General features: G+C 40.1%; 1 protein-coding gene across 5 annotated transcripts in view; it reads right to left on the reverse strand.

Annotated features, from left to right (window-relative positions):
* kcnn2 (potassium calcium-activated channel subfamily N member 2) overlaps window positions 1–15890 on the reverse strand; it is a 44214-nt gene extending 28324 nt beyond the window's left edge. For 4 of the 5 annotated variants that reach the window (XR_004930228.1, XM_012876368.3, XM_036133908.1 and 1 more), the window contains exons 1-2: window positions 14892–15890; window positions 14433–14528 (exon numbers count right to left, since the gene is read on the reverse strand). Coding sequence is in view for 4 of the 5 variants with exons in the window: in XM_012876368.3 (XP_012731822.2) it covers window positions 14433–14528; window positions 14892–15746 (951 nt within the window). In the remaining variant the exon portion in view is untranslated. The remainder of the gene's footprint in view (window positions 1–14432; window positions 14529–14891) is intronic. The other variant, XM_021323526.2, reaches the window with a different exon arrangement.
* Between the last annotated feature and the right edge of the window lie 2097 nt (window positions 15891–17987).

Here is a 17987-nt window from a genome sequence, read left to right on the forward strand (position 1 = left end):
GCCCCCCAAAATCAACGCTGACTGTGGAAACTTCACACCTACAACCTTTGTATCCCATTAGTGGGATTAATTTAAGTAGTGCCTCTTGATGTGTTGACTCCTGCTATATAGTCTTGCACAGTGATTGTTCATAGAGGGTGTGGCGTTAATTATTGCTTTCGCCGGAAAAACTGAAGCTGCTTCTTCCAGGTCTATCCTGACTTATTGGTTCTTGAACATCTTTTTAGATTTTCTTTTGACTCCTTATAAGGGGTCAAAATCTTAGCAGGTGCATCTGGCTGTGGCTTATTTAAGGTAAAAGGATATTCTTTCTACTTTCAGATTATGGCTCCAAAGACCTTCGCTGGAACATACAGAAATATAGCAATACAGCTCTAACATTGCCGTTAATATGTGTTGCGACAGTAAGAGTCCTTTGTCAGAGACTCCTTTCTTTTACCACTCTGTGCAATGTGTTGGTAATGAGAAAGCTTTTTATAGCTTATCAGTCAATAATAATCCAGGTGATATTGATTTACAAATACCAGTAGGAATGCTTTCTAAGTACTGACATGTTTCTGACTCTCTGCCTTTTGCCACATCCTTACTATCTGTAGTAACTTATATTTACTTAAATTCAGCTACATCTATCCAAAAGTCATAAGGGAGTTAGCATGTCTGCATGTAATGCATGTAAAAGATGGCTGTAGCCCCAATGTTCTATTGATTTGTTCTATTATGATGCTTTGGTTTAACTTTTAGCTGTTTCCCTTTTCGTTTTTTTTTTTAAATCCCTAACACATGAATGAAAAAATAGATCCGACGCTTGGGGAACTTGAAAACAATTCTGAATGGCAGCTTCTTCTTTTCACGCAGAGCTCTTTCGCCCTTAATTATCTATGAGTTTAATCCTTCACTGTTAGTGTCAGTCTCATTAATAATTTGACCTGATGGGCCCACATAGAGACTCTAGTAGTCTGCGTTTAAACTCTGGCTGTACCATGAGGGCTGCGTTTATGCTTCCTCTGCATTTGTTCTCGCTGGCTGCAAAACAAATTTTCCCCTGGGGACGATAAAGTTTGTCTTGAATTACATATTTTAAATGATTTGAATTTAATCCCCCACAGCAGTGGTTCCCAACCCTGGTCCTCAAGTACCCCTGTCCTGCATGTTTCAGATGTTTCTCTGTTCCAACTCACCCGATTCAAATGATTGATTGAATTCCTCTGCATGCTGAAGTATTACAGAAGCCTCTCAATCATCCATTTATTTAAGTCAGGTGAGTGGCAGAAAGAAGACACCTACAACATGCAGGACAGGGGTACCTGAGAGCCCACCACTGGCCCACGGGACTGTCATAAAGTAAAGTTAGGCTTCTTTACACTGATATCTGTGATCACTGATATGCTTTTATAGAAGGTTTGATATTGCAAAGACAACTTGTTTAGAAAGAAGCAATAAACCCCCCCAGGAATAAAAACACAACCACATCCGATCACACCATGAGTGCAGTGGATGGAAACATTGAGTTAAAATAAGCTGCCGGTGCCACGTACAACTACAAGTCTCCTCTCAGCTGACCATGGTGTTAAAAGGTTGTTCTCGCGACATGTATATCTGTCACATTTCTGTCAGAGCGATCTGCTCGTTCACCACCGTGACAGGCGCTGCCCCGGGCTGTCTGCGAAAGGGAGTGAGGCAAAATCTCAGCTCAGCTGTTACTTTTCAGGTCATGTCAGGTCATCGAAAAATCTATTTTCAGAGATTTGACTCAGTACTGTAGGTATCTGGAAATATTCTTCTTAAGGTTATCCAACTTATCCGTACAGGGTAAGGGATTTTCCCAAAACATCCGCACAGGCATGTTTTAGATTGTGGGAGGAAGCCAAAGTTACTGGAGAGAACACCGCCATGTAGAGGCTGAACATGCAGATAGACCCCAGGCTGGGATTTGAACCCAGAACCTTCTTGCTGCAAGGCAAAAGTGCTACCAACTGTGCCAAGGTGCAGCGCCCCATAAAAGATGTCGGAGAAAATATTAAATTATGCATGAAATTATGAAATTCATGGCTTAGGTAAGAAAGGCACAAAATTAAAATAATCCTTTAATCAGGAATGATTTTGGTTAATTTCGATGACTAGGCCCCTCTCAGATTTCTGAATCGATTCTTGGGAAGAGATTATGAAGCAAATCCACTGCAAAGAAAGTAGGTGCATCCAAATGTCACAACAATAACACAATATTGTTTTATAGTTTTACACCACAGTAAGCGGACGCTCTGTCTACGCTGATGAACATTCACCACCTCAGCATAACAAATGTTTGGAGCTGACACACGGGGCAGGCGGCTTGGGCCTAATCTAGATTATTTTAACTAATTTTTAATTATATAACTACTTGTGGTCATATAGTGTGCACTGCTCAGAGCATTAAACTTCAGCCTGAGACGTTCAGGTGATCATCAGGTTAGGAAGAAGAAAAAAAACAAAAACTAATTTTACACCTTTCCTCCCACAAATATAGAAAACAAGGGCACTTCATAAAATAAACATCATTCTCTGGCGTGACAGGACATGAAGTTTTACAGTAAGCTTTTAAAAATCTCATGTTGGGACCCACATAAGAAGTGTTTGGAGATATGCCAGGAAAAATACGACGTTGAAAAACGGCTCAACTCTGAGCCTTGACTCTCAAGCAGCCTTTCATAGAAGAAAACATTGTTTACAGTATTTTCAATTTTCCTAATATTACAGCCTCGTTTTGACAGTAAAGTAAAAGAGCACTCAGAGTAATCCCTGGGTTTGTGCAACAAAGCAAGCAGTCGGTACAGCAGTTCTCATTGAAGGCACAGTCATTCATCCATGGCTCCTCTCAGATAGTCAGCTTGTTTTCTGATAGACTCAAAATACAGTCTAATCACCGAGAGTGCATGCCCCATTTCTCATCCCCATAGAGGTTTATACGTGTCAGGCTGATATACAGCACAGCTGAATATGTCTCAAGCTTTATTTGCTGCAGGAACCTGGAGCTGTTTGGGAGAACTTCAGTCGAAACACTGGTTAGTTTAGTTACTGGTTTTGCAACTCCTAATAAAACTAATGGAGTACGGCTCAATATTTAATCTGTGTAATGTGGAGCTGGAAACATATATCTTGTCATTGAGAATTAAATCGCTCAGTCTCATTAGTAAATTAGGTTGAGAGGTTCAGTCCAATTAGGCATTAATGCAATGCTTTATTTATGTTATCAAAGCGAGCCACTAAGAAGTCACTTTGCAGAGTAAATCTGAGGCTGCTGCAGATTCAGTTTGCTTTTGTTTCCCGAGACCAACTCTCAAACTTGCATTCAGAATTTCGTCTACTCAAGCAAATATTCCAGAGTCAGAGTGAATAAATCTGCCTGTCTTTCACAGAGCCGGGGCTGCAGCCCAGTTGTGCACATTAATAATCCAAAATCATCTGAATGTTTAAAGTCACATGCAGTAAATACCATCAATAAATAATCTTTAGGACTGGCACGGCTGGGTGTCTCTGCTGCTGAAGGCTTGGACACTCAGCGAGAAAGCTGAGGTCACCAGCCAGCGGTGGTTATCTGACTCCTGTCTGGACTCTCAGGGAGAGGACAGATTTCACTTTGAGAAATGCAGAGCGCCTCCTGCAAGTTGCAGCATATCTCTGACACAGAGGGCAGCACTAAGAGGGAGTGGAGTGGAGGGGGAGTGGGGGTGGCGGGTGATTCGACAACAGCGGTCAAGTTCAGTCTTGGCAGGATTTTGTGGTGCAAGTTCAGACACTGTGCTGTGTTATCTTTCTTGTGGACCGTAAAGTGCAACACTGTGTAAGTGTCAGCAGCAACTTTTCTAAAAACAGAACAGGCCGCACAAAGCGTTTTGTGTACGTTTGAGAAAAACTTAGTAAAGCTGTCACCACGAGGTGAAGGGAGACATCGTATCCTCAACACGGATGCCCCCGAGCAAAGACGTCCTTGATGTGAGTTTGTGTCTGCTCAGAAAAGGGCTCAGCTCATCAGCTGTCAGACGGCAAGAAGAGGATCCCGGCTCCTTGCAGCTCGTATCGGGTTTAGGCAACGAGACGTCAAAGTTAGGACAGAGCTACAGACTCATATTCATGCTTTGCTGCAAACGCACCGAACTCACTCAGAAGTCAAGAAATAGCTGGTGTAAATCCTAAAATGTCAGTGTTCTGGATCAGAAAATTGACATGATAAAGTGAACTGCAAATAAATGAAATTAATAAATATATCTATGGACATTTTAACTTTGGATGTAGCAGACCACATGGTACGGCTTTATTTAGATCAATCTTTATTATAGTGGCATAATCTCACACAAAAGATTCATAAAATTTAATGTTTTATACAAGTTATTTTACGACACTAGGAGTAAGCGTTAGTCCCCTTATAATTTTACTCAGTTTTGCTTTTGTGTCACCTAGATGTTTCAAATGAAACCCATTTTTACATTAGACAAAGATAATCCAAAGAAACACAAAATGCTATTTTGAAATGATTACATTTATTTAGAGAAAAAAAGCTATATATACCAATGTGGCCCTACAGTATGTGAAAATCTAATTTCAACAATGGCATGGTCTATTTATCACAATAAAGACTAAAATAAAAAAAAAAAAACTCCAGTTACATTTATTTTGAGGTGCCAGGTAGGGGTAACAATTTTTGTTAAAAATATTTCATTTTTAAAACTGGATTCTTCCCAACTAAACAGATGTGCTCAAATTAAAGGTTGTATTTTTATTTTTTATTTTTACAGTGTGAATTTACGCAACTGCAATAATAGTTTCATTTATGGTCATGATGTTTTGGACGTCTTTATCAAGAGTGCCATTAAATGTGGCCCACAAAATTGATGTTTTGATTTGTTTTTATTATATCACTGCTTCAGTAAGTCAGCCATCTCTGCCACAGCAAAGCAGACGTATCCCCAAATAATGAGAGCGGCAGCTGGTGTCGAACCTCCATCCCGCCTGACCCAACCTTGGGAGTTCTCAGCTACTCTGGGGGGGGGGGGGGGGGGGGGGGGGAACTTGTTAGCGTTGTAAAACCTTTCCCAGAGATTGACAAGGAGATCAGCGTTGAGATTGCTGGAAATGGTGAGGGGAAACATTTCATCAGCCTGACTTATGCCTCAACATCTGACAGGCATCTGTGAGTACACACGAATGTGCATGCATAATCCATTTCACTGCAGGAGCAGGGGGAGGAAAGAGCGCTCTTAAGAGGCAGAAATCTATTTTGCAACACTGCAAACATGTTGCCACTTTTGTGAAGAGAAATGAGGTGAGGGTAAAAAAAAAGAAAAAAAGGAACCATCGCATTAAATCGGAGGGATGATTGGAGACTCGTGTGTAGAACAGGAGACCTAAAGTTAAGAGTGCATTTCTGCATGCACGTTCCCTTTTAGTCTTTACATCTATTAGGTTTGTTTTGTAATGTTAGTATCCCTGCAATCATTAAGAGGAAGAGTGAACATATTTCCCCAACCAATCTACCACAACAGTTCATTCTTCATCTTGTAACAAGTTACATAATACCTTCATTGCTTCTGTGGGAACTTTTCTTAAAATAAAATTAAACATACTCATAAAAAATCTCTTGCCTCCATCTCTACTTGAATCCAGCAACTATAGATTTTAATGTTAAAGGATGGGGCTGGTTGCTGTCTGATGGCTGTGTAGTTAAAACACAAGCCAACTGTGCTTGGATGGTTTCTCTTTGCTTTCCTTACAGACTTTCAAGTCACTCAGCTGGTTTTATCCAGCAGCGATCAAATTATCTGATTAGTATCTTTATTTCCCTTCTAACTCTTCTCCAGTTGAAGATTACGTAACGTCATCATGGGGATGAATGCTAATAATTTCAACATTTGCGATTTATTTGAAGCATGTTTTTACAGAGTGGACAGGTTATATAACAAACAACTTGCAACCACACTGATTTCTAGAAGAATGTGATGTACAAGTTAGGGTGTTGTGGATGTTCACCGACTCTCGCAGGGGTCAGAATTATACATACAGGTTCAAATATATACATACTCCCCTACTAACATTGGCATAAATGCCCCTTAGCAAATTGCACCTCAGTGAAATGCTTGTTGTAGTAATCAACACCGTTCTGGAATAATTTTGGCTTGATATTGGACCACTTCTCTTGGCAGAATGAGTAGAGTTAATAGAAATTGGTTGGTTCCCTGGCACAAACCGAGATTTCAAGTAGCGTCTATACATTTTTAATAGACTTAAGGATGAGGGCAGTTGCAGAAGCGTAATGTTAGCCAGCTTTACCCATTCTAAATCCAATTTGGACATAAATGTTCAATCATTGTCCCGATGGGAACAGCGCCCAAGTTCCAACCATCTGTCAAACTGTTAAATTGTTAAAATTAAAGGAAATTTGTTACAACGTCCATACATAACCCAGGAACCTCCAGGACTCAAACTTGCCATGAACTGGAGGTACTAGAAAAGCATAATCAATAATCTACTGTGAAGCCAGATTTAGGTCGTCAGGGATTGGGAGGATGCTGACTTAAAATTTGCAGCTGCTACCATGGAACAGCCAAATGTCTTCTGCAGAGATGTATTATGGTCAGACAAGACAAGAACAGTTATTTGGCAACAATGACAAGAATTGTGTTTGAAAGACTCGATGTGAGCCACATCGGGGGGGTTGTGGCCGAGTGGTTAGTGCTTGCACTCAGAGAAGGATGCAAGTACCCGGTTCGATCCCCTGCACTCTGGGTCCCTGAGCAAGACCCTTAACCCCTGATTGCTCCCCGAGCGCCGCACATGGCAGCCCACTGGTGATAGGTTAATAGCAGAGAACAAATTTCATTGTAATGTATGTTTCAATGACAACAAAGATGATATTACTATTACTATTATTACTATGTGAGGCTTTCAAATCTAGGAATATTGTAAGGGTGGAGCACGCGGTGGCGGCATAATGCTGCTGGCTTGTTTTACTGCCATTGTTGTGTTGCAGAACATGGATGTGGTAGAAAAAAAAAACGGACTGTCTCTAAATTCTTTAACCCTTTTATAAAATCACCAGCTAGCAGGTTGAAACTTGGACACTCTTGGCTGTCCTGTTAGCCGTGTTATAAAGTCCTTTATTTATTTATGCCTTAATCCATGTTGATTTTAATTCTTGAACTAGTAACTCTGGACTTTTACTTATTTGACCAAATGCTGCATATAAAAGCTACAAGTTTAGGTTTTTATTCAGCGTTTTTAATCGGCCATTTTATCACATTTCCTGCCCAGACAAAAGCACAGAGAACATCAAAAATGAAACGCGCACATCGGCAAGACTGCTTACATGGGTGTCCTGATCGAGACTAATGTGGAATTAAGTCATCCGTGTATGTGCATCCGTATGTGTGTGCGTGTGCCAGCACATATGTTAGTCTGCAGGAAACGGGTATTGACAGAGTAGCAACAACAGGCACAAAAGAGCCTGAGGCGAGGAAGGAAAGGAGCAGCTGGTGTGATGGAAGTCGCAGCATAAACACTTTGAGCTGGATTTAAACAGCAAAAGGGAACTAGATGATGGTTACATCCCAAGGGGGCTTGATGAAGTGCAAGACAGAGCTTCCCATCAGCTTTTACATTTACAAGACCCCGAGACAAGCAGTAAGTAAGTAAGTAAGTAAGACGTGATGACATTTTCTGATTTGTCTCCAGAGTACAGTTATAGAGTATTTGTATTGAAAACTGAGCTATAGTAATCAACTCTGTTGCAAACAATTACTGCAATTTTTTTTTTTTTAGGTTAGTACATGAAAAAAAAACACACTCTTTGTGAAGAGAAAGCTATCTGGTGTGAAACATGCTTTAGTTCTTGATGCGACTGTCGGAAGAGCTTGGATCAAAGAGGTTTGAGCAGCCTTCCTGCGGGGTAAATATGCAGTGGCTGACAACAAAAGGCAGGACGAGAGGAGCTGGTTTTCTAGCTAAAACGAGCATTTCAGCGTTCCTGAGATAGCAAGGGGGAAATGAGCGCTTCGGTGGCATTTTTATAGTAAAAAGAAAAATTGTATTAATTCATTTAGGTAATACTTTTATACAAAAAAAAAGATTCATAACACATAGCTGAAACCAGATGTTCACATACAGTTACATAAATGGATGAAACTATTTATTTCTCCTTCACTGACATTAAAACACAATAAACGTTAACTGTTTAAGGTCAAATGGATTACCAAAATATTTTTCTATGTGCTAAATGCTAAAATATTGAGTGTGAATTATTTTTTTTTTGGATGAATTATATTACTTTCCTCAAATTCAGAAGATATATTTCCACAGTATTTGGCTGAATTGTCAAGCATTTTGTGTATCCTTCCAAATGGTTGTCACAAGTTTTTCTGCTATGTTGGCCATTTGCTCCCGACAGAACTGGAGTAACGGAATCAGGTTTGTGGGTCTTTTTTCACAGACACCTTTTCAGCTCTGCCAACAACATTTCTGTTGGACTGAGATCAGAGCTTTGTGTAGACCAATCCAAAACACTCACTTTTTTGTCCCTAAACCACTTCATGACTAATTTGGTGATATCATATGGATGTTGTTCATTTGGAAAACCCATCGGAGCCCAGGGTTTAACTTTTTAGCTGATATTTTGAGCTATTGTTCCAGTATTTCGGCCCTGTGTTCCCTTTATTGCAAACTATTCGGTTAAACAACCCAGTCCCATGTGCAGGAAAATGATGATGCTGCAGCTCTGTACTTCACAGTTGAGATGATATCTTCTCGTTTCAAGTGTAATGATAGTCGCTATGGCCATAGACTGCCATTAACCCTAACTCTGGTGTTAAAGGCTAAAACACTCTGGATCCGTCTAACTGCTCCAATCATATTTCTTCAAAACACACACTAGACGTGAAAACCTCCGACTAGAGGTTTCCACCAGACTTGCAATACTAAGTATTCACATGGGAGTATATACCAGAAATGCAGAAGGCATGAACACCAGCCAGTATGGCAATAATCACAAAATGCCAGTTGCTGCACAAACAAGCTCAAAACAAGCTTGCCATTTTGCTTTTTACTTTCTTCCGTACTTTTTGTGCTCCTATCGTAGGTAAGTGCATATGGGTAGAAAACTTTACTTTGAAATTTTCCCCAAAGCGGATGTGTTTTACTTTGCTACCATGTCTCCTTTCCAGTCTGACTAATGACTTTCGCCTGAATTCAATGCGTAGGTCTGACCAAAATAAACACGGTCTACTGCCGGTCTACCGCCGGAGACACAGTCATGGGCAAGCGAATGGGGCAGTGCAGGACAAGCGTCCTGCACTGCCCCATTTGCTTCGACGTATTATAATTCCTACAGATTTGCATTTGCGAATAGTAATTTGACTTTCTCATTTGAAGTTGTGGCTTCTTCCCCTCAGAGTGGCCTTTCAGTCCATATTTGTACAGGATTTTGTTTAATTAAGGGCAATGAGATTCCCTTGCCGGCTTCAGCCACAAGGTCTTTTATTTTATTTTTGGGGTCGATTTTCCAACAAAAATGTCGAGACACAGCCAAAAAAAATTATATTAGCCATCAAAACTGACTGAAACGGAATGGCTCTAGTCTGATTTAATGTCAGACAGTGAGAAAGCAAAGTTTGGTACTTATATACAGTGTCTTACAGATGACAACGGATCCACATCCTTTGCAAAAACAACAGATAATTACCAATCTTCCTAAGTCAGACAAAACTATGCCTTGAGAGCCTGTCCATGAACACCACAGGGAGGATCAGTGACAGGAGAGACCTCTGGAGTCCGACCCACACTGGTAACTAGTTTGACTTTGTGCCAGGAACATGGACAGAGATATTGCTTTGGTCATACAAGACCATATAGGCTTTACCAGCATGCTGTTCTCCCACTAAATGCCTCAAGGAAATTCTCAGGATCCAAAAATCCCACATCAACAGAACAACCAACCCATCACCCCCTCAGCAAAATCAACACAGATCCTTGTGAATCTAAAGGCTCGGAAACCAAACGATGACAATATTTTTCTATCATTTTCATGTGTTTTGGATCTAGTAATGTATGCCATGTTTAAGTTCAATGTGCAGAGAATTGTGAAATTCTCTGCACATTCAATTTTTCTTCTAATTTATAGCATCTACTTGGACTTGCCTGCAGGGAAAATCAAACACCTCAGTAGTGAAAGGACATGTGGAAGGGATGTCAGTGCTTTGCTGTCATCCTTTATGAAGAAAGATTCACCGCTGAAAGCAGTGCCACGATGCCATGATTGAGCCTCCCATGGGATTTGCAAGTACTAAATTTACCAACGTGCATTCATTTAACAGATAATGTGACTTTAGATCAAAAGAAAGAAAGAAAGGTAACCTTTTTCATCTAAGCAAAAAATAGAAAAGTATAAGGCATCTATTAATATTGTAGTGAAGCGTAAACCGAACAGAAACCAGCAAAATCAGCGTATAACCATTGAGGCATTCCACAATGTATTGTTTTATTTATGCATAAGAAAATGCATTAACATGATTAAACATGATGCTGTTTGAGGAACTGCTTACATCGCCTTTCCTTCCTCTTGATTTAATTTAATAATAAAAAAAGAACCCCATATTTCAGATATACAAGACCTTTTAGCCAGCACGTGTCTGCTCTGCAGAAAATAACACAATTAATTTCATAGGCATGAACTCAATGAAGACAGGCAGGCTGAGCACAACATTGTTGCAAGGCAAGGTAAAGAGGTGTATTGGAGCGTCTTAAGGACATACTACTCAGGCCTGTGAGGAAATATATTTTATATGCATTTCACTATTGTTAAGTAGGTTTGATGTGTGTAAAATTAAAACTTAAGACATTTATTTTTTTGAAATGTTATGAAACATGATCTGTTTCTGTTCAGAAAAAAAAACATATTGAAAATATGTAACAAAAAAAGCCCTAATAACTTTAAAGCGAATGCTTGCTTCATAGAGATATAATTTGCTTTAAATATCTGATTTTAAAATAATCTACTTTTCAAACCAGCAAAAAAACAAACAAACAAACAAACAAACAAAAAAACAAACAAACAGATTTTTTCACAAGGTGCCAGCTCTTGCATGAATGGCACATTGGGCAACACCATCTTCCTGCCCAATCCCAACCACAGACAAATTCCTGAGTTTGAAGGCCTGAATCAGCAACACCTCCAGATTCAAAACATTTATTTGTCAAAACAATTCTATCTACGAAAAAAAATAAAACATTCATCATTAACAATCATTAATAATAATAATAATAATAATAATAATATTTATTGTCATTGAAACACAATGAATAAAACAAATATATTACAACAAAATTTGTTCTCTGCTTTTAACCCATCCCCATTGGGGAGCAGTGGGCTGCCACTGTACGGCACCCAGGGAGCAATCTGGGGTTAAGGGTCTTGCTCAGGGACCCAGGGTGCAGGCTGTGGGTATCGAACCAGGTACTTGCGACCTTATCAGAACACCAGTGCACTGCTCTAACCACTAGGCCACCACTCCCCTTAATAACTAAGCAGTATCACTTAAAACTAAAAAATATTGATTTGTGCTTTCTTACAGGAATTCTTCTTTTGCTGTAAGCTAACCTTAAAAATTGTCATGACTAACAACTGGTAACAGCTACAGTTTGCAGTGACGTGCTTTCACAAATATGGTCTGATTTGTGGGACAAAGATGTATTTGTCTTTAGATTGACAATAGATAAGTTCCTTGCTGTTGGATGTCTGAAAAAAAATTTAATCAGGTTGATTATAATCTTAAAGAAGCTTCAAAATCTTTGCAGGAACAACTATCTCTAACTCAAAAGGTAAAGCATTGTAAACAAGACAAAAAGGAAGTTTTAGCCTTCCACGTTTGGATGAAAAGCAAAACCCATGAATTTTCCTGAAGTTCTTAGACCGATACTGGCATCTTTATCTGCAACAAATCTCCACCAGTAGTTTGGTTAACACCCTGATTTGGTTTCAAAGACTTCTTGGATAATCGCGCCAGGCTAAGCAGACTGTGCAGCTTGTCCTCTTTTTGCAATGATGTAATGGTGCTTTGTGCCTCAGACCCACCACAGAGTTTAAACTCAGGTCAAACTCAGTTTATGTTGCAAAGATGCTGGTTACAAGATTTAGTAATTATATCTCAGTAGTTTTAGCAACTATACTTCTGAGAGTTACAATACTAATGCAATTACCTTTTTTTGCTCCTGCTTGTGCATTTGGGGTTCAAGTTAGCAGTTTTCATAATTAATTAGTCGTCAACTTGAATATTTGGGATGTAACGATAAATGTCGCACAAGAGACAAGATGAGGCAATATTTTAACAATGTGTTTAACAAAACTTAGAATCTCTCTTTTTTGTATTTACAACTGGAGTAAAGGTTTTACAAATCAAAAATATATGGATGGATGGACAAAAATACAGAGAAACATAATTCTTTGATTTAAGGCTAATAATGACAAAAGCATTAAAATGATTATTAATATATGATTATTATTATATTTTTCAAATGAACTAAAGTCTTAAACAATCCCCAGCTATCACTTTTCAGCAAAGGAAAATCCAGTTTAGCTTTAAACCTTTTAAGTACTTTATTTTTTGAATCAAGATTCATCAAATTGAGTCCAAGGTCCTCCAAAATCAAATAATACTAATCCAACACTGCAAAAACGGATCTAAAATAAGTAAAATGTTCTTAAAGTGAGTGCATTTGTCCTTGATTTGAGCAGGTAAATAAGATTATTTGCCAATGGGATGAGTATTTTGACCCCTAAAATAAGATAATTAGACATCCTGCACTTGAAACAAGATGATGGAGATAAGTTGCTGCTATTTTAAGTGCAAAACTCTTATTCCACTGGCAAATCATCTTATTTACCTTCTCAAATCAGGGACAAATACGCTAATTTTAAGAACATTTTACTTATTTTAAGTTCCGTTTCTGCAGTGAAACTAAAACAAACAAACAAAAAACACATTTTAGTTTTGCACGAGATCTGAAGCTTTGAATGACTTACTAACCTTACCAGCATTAGCCAGCAACTGGCCATGTTCTCTTAATTGGAGAACAAAATATGGTGGGGGTTCACTTCCTAATAAGGATTAAGCAATATAGCCTTAAACCTTAAGCACTGTATTCCAAGAAAACTTTGCGGTAACAGCAATTATAATGATAAAGTAAAAAGTTTCAAAGGGATGCTATGAATTCCTTATTTTAAAAGAATTTTTATTTTATTTTAAAAGAATTAAGAAATTATGTTGCTTGCCCTAACAATATTTAGGAATTGACCAAATAATTACCATTTAAATTTATACTGCAGTAGCAGCGGCATCTTTAAATTCAACAAGGAGAAAAAAATAAATATACAACCAAACTTAACATAATATAAAAACTGTTTGGTAGAACATAAAAATATTTGCCAAATAACAAAAAAATTCTTTAAATTTAAATTTCTCTGTCATCCAGAGTATTACCATGGGTCTCTCTGAACAAGTTTGTTTGGTTTCTACATTTGACTGTAACATTTTGCACAACACTGCATTCTTAGCAGAGCCTTGAGACTGACTCCCTGCTCTGAGCCTGGAGCCTAGATTCGAACATGGTACTGGACTCAAGCAGAGCATCTGTATAATGCATGGCTTATAAGTTGGTTGGAAACATGAGCAAATTCTGCTTTTTGCTTAGGTCACCTCTCCATGCGTTAACATGTAAAGGGTCATAAATATGTTATTGCTGTTCTGAGCTTTGAAGGTGGCTGGCAAGCTGAGTGAAAGTTGCATTCCTGCCAACAAACTGGACTACAGTGTGGACAGGAATCATGTGACACACTGAGATGGGCAACTGTGTTTTGCTGCTTTATTGTAAATATTGCATCATTTTAAAGCATGTAAAAAGTATAGCTCTATTCTTATTATTGGCAGTATGAATATCACATACTTCCCATTTCCCCATCGACTGCACGTCAAAACAAGGAGTAGAAAACATTCTTAGGGTGAAAACAATTACTCTGCCACCCCCTGATGGGATATATCACCCTGGACAGAGAGCCATATCATCGATGTCAAAAACTGGAATTCCCAAGAAAGTAAAAATAAAACAAGACAACTGGACTTTTTTCCAAAGTTTGAAGACGTTGCGCTTCCCATCCAGAAAGCTTTCTTAGTTCAAATGTCTGGAGTAGTGTGGAGTTCCAAGTCCAGTTGTTCTGTTTTTTAACTTTTTTTGGAATGATCATGACCTGGATGACTGAGAATTTTCACCTACAACTGGATTTATGCCTAAAAGTGCTGCACAGCAGAGGATTATGTCGTGGCCTATTACCGTGAACAGGTTTTTATCTATTTGCTAAAACAATAAAAAAAGGATAAAAACGTAAAAGGAGAATAAAGAAAAAAAGCTTACAACATTACCTGTATCTCTCTCGCATGGTATATGATAATCAGCCCCAGGAGAATGATTGTAGAAAGGCTTATCAGGCATTTTAGAGCTAATGAATACAGGGATTCCTGCAAAAGAGTGAGAACACTAAAGCCAAACAAAACTAAACACGATGACACAACATGCACAGTTATGAAAAACACAGAGTATGACCTTAACTCAGGGTTGCAACTAATTCGGACATTACAGTTTCTTAACACAGTCATTTGGGGTTCTCCTTCATGGTTGGACAGCACAGGTAAAAGTTGGCCTATATTTGTTTGGACACCGTGCAGAAAGACGGCGGAGTTTTCTTCCACGCTTTTGGAAGAAGTTTTTTTTAAATATAAAATATATATCTATATACATATAAACGAGTTGCATCCAAAGTGACAGAGCAGAGCCGAAACTAGATTACCCATGCGGGACATGAAGTTTGAGTAAATACGCACCTTTCCATAGGCTCCCCATGAGAGTTCGGTCTCTATAACCATAACAACGATCCCAAACATCCCAAAGATTAAAGCATAGTCACTGAGACGCTTCCTCTTCTCAAACAAGGCCCTCCGGTGCCCCAGCTTCTCCCCAATGTTCTGGTTCTTTTTCTTCCCCGATTTGCCGCCGCTGTGGCCGCAGCCTCCCCCTCCGTCTCCTGACGCGTAAGGCATCAGCGGGGCGGAATGGTTCTCCGGCTTGGACGCCAGGCTGTCCGACGCATCTGCGGCGGAGATGGGCTGCAGGGGCTGGGACTCGGAATCAAACTCGTGGATGTTTCTGCGGGACGAGCCCAAGTTGCTCAGCGGCCGCATGACGCCGCCGTTGTATCTGCAGCTGCTCATGGCTATTTCATTGTAGGAGTTGCTGTCTTTGTGGCTGCTCCCAAGGCTGCCCCGCTGCCGATACTGCTGCTGCTGCTGCTGATGTTGTTGGTGGTGGTGGTTGGGGTGAGGAGGAGGATGATGATGATGTCTGGATGAACTACCATGACTAGAAGGTGTGAAGTCGCAGGCGGTGCTGTGCTGGCAGCCTTGCCTCGACGACGTCTCCGAAGGTGTCCTCAAAGTTCCCACAGTGGTCGGCGACGTCCCGCGAAAGACGAGGCTTTTTCTCGCATCACAGGTGGTGCAGCTATTGCAGGTACAGCATTGGTCGTGCTGCCAGCCGACGCGCTGCTGCTGCTGCTGCTGCTGCTGCGGCTGCTGCTGCTGCTGCTGGTCTCGTCCGCAGTAATAGTGCTGGTACTTACAGTGTTGGAGCTGCTGCTGCTCTGGGAAGAAGTCGTTGTGCAGCTGGAAGGGGGTTTCCATGTCAGTGCTGCCCGTCACAGCAGCGGTCAGGCACCACAGAGCACCCGACGAAGGGCGTTGTGGTCCTCCTCACAGGAGGACGGAGCCGCTGCATGAGCAGATCCATTTCAGCTCCGGCAGAATGCGAGCGATGGACCTCCGATCGGGGAGGGGGGGGGACCAAAACAACTGTCTCGACGTCACAAAAAAGGTTGGGACGTGGAGTCCTGCCTAATTTTTATCGGGAAGTATTTACAAAACTTGCGCCACGATAGAATTAAAAATGTATCTTAATTTGTTTGGATTCTTTTTTTTTTTAAATCTCGTTTTATTTTCTTACTTTTCCATCCATCCATCCATCCATCCACCCATCCATCCATCCATCCATCCATCCATCTATCCATTTTCTGACCCGCTTAATCCCTCATGGGGTCGCGGGGGTTGCTGGTGCTTATCTCCAGCGTTCACTGGGCGAGAGGCGGGGTACACCCTGGACAGGTCGCCAGTCTGTTGCAGGGCAACACATAGACAAACAGGACAAACAATCTTTCACGCATACACTAAAATACACACCTTTGTTTATTTTAACAACCAAAATGTGTTATTTTCACCAATATTAGTAGTAGTGATGGTATCATTATTATTAATGTTGTGAAATACCCTTCCATTCAAATATCTCCTTTCCGCTGCACACACCATCATAAGCCAAGTGTTCCTGCAAGTCCCCGGCACATTTCCGATTTATTTGCTTTAAATCAGGGGTGCCCAAGTACAGTCCTCAAGAGCTACTATCCTGCAACTTTTAGATGCGTCCCTTCTCCAACACTCCTGAACTAAATGGCTGAATTCGTCAGCATGTCATTGAACTCTGCACAGGCCTGGCAACGAGCCACCTGCAAGTTGCAGAAGCTGTTGAGGACTGGACTTGGCCACCTCTCATTTAAATACAGCCCCTTAACAATATCCACCTTTTCACGTATTTAAGTTGCAGTCAGAAACTTATCTGCGCTCTATTGAGAATTTTATGTCACAAAGTAAGCACATATTTATGACGTGGAAAGACAATTGTACGTTTTTTTTTTACTTTTTTTCTTTTAAAAATAACAATATTTGGACTATAAAGTCCAACTTTACCCAGATATCACTAACTAAAATCCAATGCAACCAATTGCATTTAGAGATCAAATGATTAGTTTATATACACCACTTGTGTATTTTTTATGTGTCCTGTTCTGGTAGCTTAAGCGAAGACTACGTTGGGTCCGGTTGCCTTGCATTGTCAGGGCACAAATGTAGCAAACTACGATGTCACCTCTGTTGCAAAAATCAACTTTAAAATAGCATTAGGACAGACCATATCTGGTTCACGAATCAGCAGGACAACAGTTTAGAGCCAAATATTATATAAGTGAGATAAAAAAATTGAAAGTCTGGGCTGTAGGCATTCTCAGTGTGACTACAGTTGTTTTGACTGCACCTATTGTATTTTGTATGACAAATATCTAAATTAACTACTAATTTCTTTCTCTAGATGTGCTAAGCTGGAAGAAACAAAACTCTAAACCAATTTGCTGGTGCGTTTGAAGTGAAAGGTGGTTTTAGAGATTAATGACCCAGAAAGGATGAATATATCGTGGTGCTAATGTATTATGGTGTATGGACCCTTTTCTTCTGCAGGGTCTGATAAGCTAGTCAGAGGTGGTGAAAAGAGCCAATTAAAGGCGAGTCCTTGAAGTAAACCACCGAACAGAGCCTGCAGACTTAGGTCTGGAGAGCATTCTGGACATTCCCAAAGACTCTTTATCCAATCTGACTAAATCTGAACTATTTTGCAAAGAAGAACGGACAAAAATATGTTAAAAGCTGGTAGAGACATGCCAAAGGTAGTTCCTTTAATTTCTAACTCAGTTATGCAAGACAATGCATTCATCACAAATTCACAGAATCTCAACATTACATTACATTTTGCGGTTTTAATGTGATAAAATATGGAAAAACCAGCAATCATTTCTGCAAGGCACTGTACACCTCTCTTGCACCTTAAAGCTATGATTTCATTTTGCTGACTAGCCGCTGTGACAGTTTTGGCCCATATATAGCACCCATATGACCAGGGTTTGTGTGTGCAGCACGAGACTGATGGGACCACTGGTGGCTGTGTTATTATGGAGCAAGAGAGTTATATCCCCCAGAGGAATTACAGCCAACTACCCGCGATTGAGGAGCTGGTGAGGCATAAAAAAGAGCCTGAGCTCAAATTAT

Source organism: Fundulus heteroclitus, unplaced genomic scaffold (assembly GCF_011125445.2).
Source record: "Fundulus heteroclitus isolate FHET01 unplaced genomic scaffold, MU-UCD_Fhet_4.1 scaffold_70, whole genome shotgun sequence".
Taxonomy (NCBI): Eukaryota; Metazoa; Chordata; class Actinopteri; order Cyprinodontiformes; family Fundulidae; genus Fundulus; species Fundulus heteroclitus.